The sequence below is a fragment of the Mus pahari genome, chromosome 12 (genome assembly GCF_900095145.1).
Source record: "Mus pahari chromosome 12, PAHARI_EIJ_v1.1, whole genome shotgun sequence".
NCBI classification, from domain to species: Eukaryota; Metazoa; Chordata; class Mammalia; order Rodentia; family Muridae; genus Mus; species Mus pahari.
Genome location: NC_034601.1, coordinates 30,100,426 through 30,105,091, shown reverse-complemented (window position 1 = coordinate 30,105,091; position 4,666 = coordinate 30,100,426). Strand labels below are relative to the sequence as shown.

The 4,666-nt window shown below is 45.7% G+C and overlaps 1 protein-coding gene across 2 annotated transcripts in view; it reads right to left on the bottom strand.

Moving 5' to 3' along the window:
• Hacd2 (3-hydroxyacyl-CoA dehydratase 2) overlaps positions 1–4,666 on the bottom strand; it is an 84,512-nt gene that overhangs the window by 4,018 nt on the left and 75,828 nt on the right. For both annotated transcript variants that reach the window (XR_003844896.1, XM_021209501.1), the window contains exon 6: positions 3,305–3,483. Coding sequence is in view for 1 of the 2 variants with exons in the window: in XM_021209501.1 (XP_021065160.1) it covers positions 3,305–3,483 (179 nt within the window). In the remaining variant the exon portion in view is untranslated. The remainder of the gene's footprint in view (positions 1–3,304; positions 3,484–4,666) is intronic.

Genomic DNA, 4,666 nt, shown 5'->3' with positions numbered 1-4,666 from the left:
CCTCCCTCCCTCCCTCGCTCTTTCCCGTCCCCTCCCTCCCTCCCTCCCTCCCTTTCTAGGCAGGGTTTCTCTCTGTAGCCCTGGCTGTCCTGGAACTTAGGTTGACCTTGAACTCAGAGATCTGCCTGTCTCTGCCTCTCAAGTGCTGGGATTAAAGACGTGCACCACCACATCTAGCTCCAAGTTGATTAAAATGTCAGTGCCTGCCCCCCATACACACAAAGAACATCAAGCTGTCAGAGGTAGCCAGAGATGTAGCCAGCGGCCACAAGGCCCGCTGCCACATGCCCTCAGTTACCGTGAGGAAGTTACTCACAGAAAAGGCTCAGCTTATGCAGAGAATTCAACAGTGACAGAACTATTTTGGTATGAAAGCCAGAAAATTTGACAAGCTCTATAATCTTAAAACTGGAAGTAAGGATATAATTAAGCCATAAGGAGTGCTAATTGTAATCATTTGAAAATGCGGGGCCAGTCACACTGCTAGCTTTCCCTGAGGAAAGGGACTGGAGCTAAGCCTGCTGAGGACACTTCCCTTCCCTGGATGCATTTGTGACCGCCTTACCCCACAGACGGTGGTAATGTCCCAGTGGCTACTTGAGAGGGTGGCACTGCGGGACATTCAATAGGCCCCTTAGTCCTAGGGGAAAGAACCGCCTCTATCAGCAGAGTCACACTACAAAAATGAGGACAGATGCGTGCGTGCGTGGGTGTGTGCGTGCGCGCACTGTGGTGCATGTGTAGGTAGAGGTCAGAGGAAAGCTTGCAGGAGTCTCTCTCATTCAACCATCTGGGTTCCAGAGATGCTGCTCAGGTCACCAGGCTTGGCACCTTTACCTGCTGAGACACCTCGCTGGCCCAGGTGTGGCCCTTTTCATCATTCTATTACAGTCTGCAGAAGCCCCTAGTGCTCCAGGTACATGATGTACGTGGGAAGGGACACTGGATGCTCTTGGACTGTGTTTTAGTTCCAGTGGAGACTTCTTGGTGGCCAAAGCACTGAAATTTCTTTATCAGAATAGCCACTGGGCTCAGCACAAACAACTCCTGACATTTGTAGCCCTCCAGCCATGCTGATGAGAGCCCTGACAATATTAACCTGAATAGGCAGCTGAGAAGTCAACCATCTTGGGTTGGGCCTGAACTAGAAAGCAGAAGACAGGAGGAGAGAGCCATGGCTGGGAAGGCAGAGCTCTGTGGCTGGGAAGGCGGAGCTCCGTGGCTGGGAAGGCAGAGCTCTGTGGCTGGAGGAGCTCTGTGGTGGAGACACAGGCTAGCTGTACCGAGCCCATGCCTTTCCTGCAGAGCACCCGCGTTTGCTTCCCAACACCATGTGGGGCAGCTAAAAGCATCTTTAACTGCGTCTAGTTTCAGAGGATCAGATGCCTCTGGCCTTCTCAGGGATCTCCACTTACATACTTATGTGCACACACATATTTCACTCATAATTATAAATAAACCTTAGCTGACTTAGTGGGTAGAGACACTTGCTAAGCAAGTCTGACAGCGTGAGTTTGATCTCTATATGACATGGAAAGAGAAAACTGACTCTAAACTTTTCCTCTGACCTCTGCATGTGTGCTGCGGTATGTGTGCACACACATACATTCTCCTAACAAATAATAAGCATAAATGAAAACAAAGAGTTCTGGGGCTGCAGACACAAGCTAGTGGGAGAAGACATGCCCAAGGCCCTGTGTTCATTTCTAGTAATCTGACCGCTCAAAAAAGAATGAGGGCAGAGTTCTGACCTAGGCCTGTGCTTCTCTCTCCCTGAAGGTCAAGATCGAAAACACCATGGGGTTGGCTGTGTTTTCCAGGAGGAGCCCCAGTGTCATGGAGGGCTGCTGTGTCCGACCTGACAATCAGCCTAGCAGTAGGCAGCAGGAAGTCTTGGCCAGGCTGGTTGCCAGGGAGGGAAGATGGAGTACACCTTAAGAACTGCCCCTGCAATAAAGGCCTGGCCAGCACTCAGACTGGAGCGTCATCATGGTGAAGTCCCTGCAGAGGTGTGAGTGTGTGATGCCTTCCCTGCCCTCATTCAGAGCGGGACATATCTCCTGCTTATCAGAATAGAAACAAATACCGAGGCGCCCAGGGGTGCTATGCTCAGAGTAGTAAAGTCACTGCTGAGCCTTGCTGCTTTGGAGTTGAAAAAAACAAAGCTCTAGGGAGCAAACCTCAAAGGTGACAATCCATGCCTCTGCATTATGTACATTTGCACTTTTCCAGATTTGCCTTTTGTTTCAACATCTAGCACGTTTTCTGAAGAGAAATGGCTGTTAGTCACCAAGGTCTCAGTGTTAAAGGAAGCTTTTGGTAATGAATAGAATGGAGACTGAATCATGAAGCAGGACTGCGTCCAAGAATTTCTCCAAGATAAATGTTCAGATGAAACCTGGACGGAATTTTTTTCTTCACAATGCATAAAATGCAATTTCTACAGAGGGACACAAACATGTCATTTATGATGGTTAGGGTGACTCACTCAGATTATGCTGGGGGCTAAAGAAATAAAATTTATCCCTGCTTGAACTTAGTGGGGCTTAGGGGAGACTAAGAATTACAGTGGCTACAGTAGAGCCAAATGAGCTTGGCTTGTCCTTGGGTCTAACAAGGTCCTTTTGGAATACAGAAATCAACGAGGAGTTACAACTGAGCAGAATCCGAGAAAAAGGCACACTCCTCATGATCAGCGGCAACTAGAATTCCCTGACAACACTGTCAAATGTGCCCTTTCTGTTCTGCTCCTGTGCGATCAGAGGTGCATTTGATTTTCCGTACATTTAAGCCATCAGAGGTTCTATTAGAATAACTGGAAGTCACAATGCAGGGAACACTGTGTCCAATTCTGAGGGTTTTGTACTCAACAAGAAAACAAGAAATGTAGAAAAACAATACATCTGTTTTTATTTTGTTATTTGTTTCTGGTCAGCTACTGGTCTCTTAAAGTGAAGTGAAACTGTCTATTTTGATATATTGAGCAATGCAAACATCTTTTTACAATGTTTTTCACAAACCATAATAAAGCAATTCTGAAGAGACAGAAAGGCCTTTGGTTTTCTGCTCTCACCTTAGTGCTTGGCCTAACACAGCGGTGACCTACACACTGAGAAGGGATACATACTGCAGCTCTACAGAGAAGGGTTCATCTTTATCCAATTACTGCCAGAGAAAATTCCCTCTGAAAGTCAGTGGTCAATAAAAAACAAAGCATCCCATAAATGTGATTTATATTACACAGAGAGCAAAGACGTAACTCTAGTTACCGCAGAGCTGACCTTTATCACATAAATATACTTACGTGGAATGTAGGAGATCATGATCAGAATCAGGAATGCATGGTAGTCAAAGGAGAAGTTGTATTTGTTGGGCAAGCTGATGGAGTACAGGCCAGCCTGTCGGACAAAGGGCAGAGCCGCGTATATTGTGAGGAGTTCTCCTGTCACTCCCATTGGGTACAGCACGATGAAAAGTGTGTACCTGAAACAGAACAGAGCCCTCACTGAGTGCTCAGAGCCATATTTACAAGCACCACCTTCTCAGAAAGCTTGTGTTTGCAGCTCCCCACCCCACCCCCTGTTTATATTCAGCCTTTATACACCAGTTTTTGAAAGGGGCCATTGTAGGTTCCCAAATATTTCCAAATGTTCTAAAGCAAAGTAACTGTCAGTCAGCCTCGAAAAATGGCTCCTTCAGAACATGCAGCTTTAGAACGGTAGAGTAGGGGCGTTAAACTCTAACAAGGGCCTTCCTTCCCTGTGGGGACCGAGAGGAAGGAGATGGAGCAGCCATCCAGGAGTCCCTAAGGCACACCAAGCTGCATGTGGATTGAAGGAAACAGTACATTACACAACTACATTCTGCTATTTCCAAAATGTCCATATAAACTACTGTGAAAATAAAATCTTGACTAATTTTAACATTAAAAAATTCCTAATAGCTTTGAATTTTACAAATAAACCCACACAAATAAATTACTATTTCATGAGAGGTTCACACAATTATTTTCATTTTAAAAAGTTCTATCTCTTTTTAAAAGAATTCAGAGGGAACAGGAGAGATGGTGCAGTGATTAAAAGCACTTGCTGCTCTTGCAGAGGACCAGGGTTCAATTCCTAAGCACACACATGGTGACTCACAGCCATCCCTAATTCCAGTTCCAAAAGGTCTTCTGGCCTCTGCAGGCAGCAGGCATGCACGTGGACACAGACACCTGCAGACCAAACACGCACATACACGAGGCATCACCATCCCTGTGGAAACTGTCAGCTTGAATTCAAGAAATTTATGGCTCAAGATTAACCTGGATTAAGCTTCCAGGCACAAGAATCTGTGAGAAACAAGTCATTTTTCCCTGTAGCCAACCTAAATCATTAAGCAGGGCAGTGGAGAAGAACTGTCCATAGACCACAGAGAAAAATAAGCCAAAGAATTCTCTGAGAACAAAGCCAAATCTAGGCCAACAAGCGCAACAAGTGTTCCCCACAGACAGACAGACAGCCTTCATGATGGCTGTGCATGCTGGTTGGAAGCTGTTAGTTTTCCCTTCTTTTTTTCCCCCAAATATCGTCTATTTAAAAAAAAAAAAAAAAAAAAAAAAAAAAAGTTCTAGATGAATGAAATGAAAAATCCTGGTTCTGCCTGTCAAATGCTAGGGTTGCAG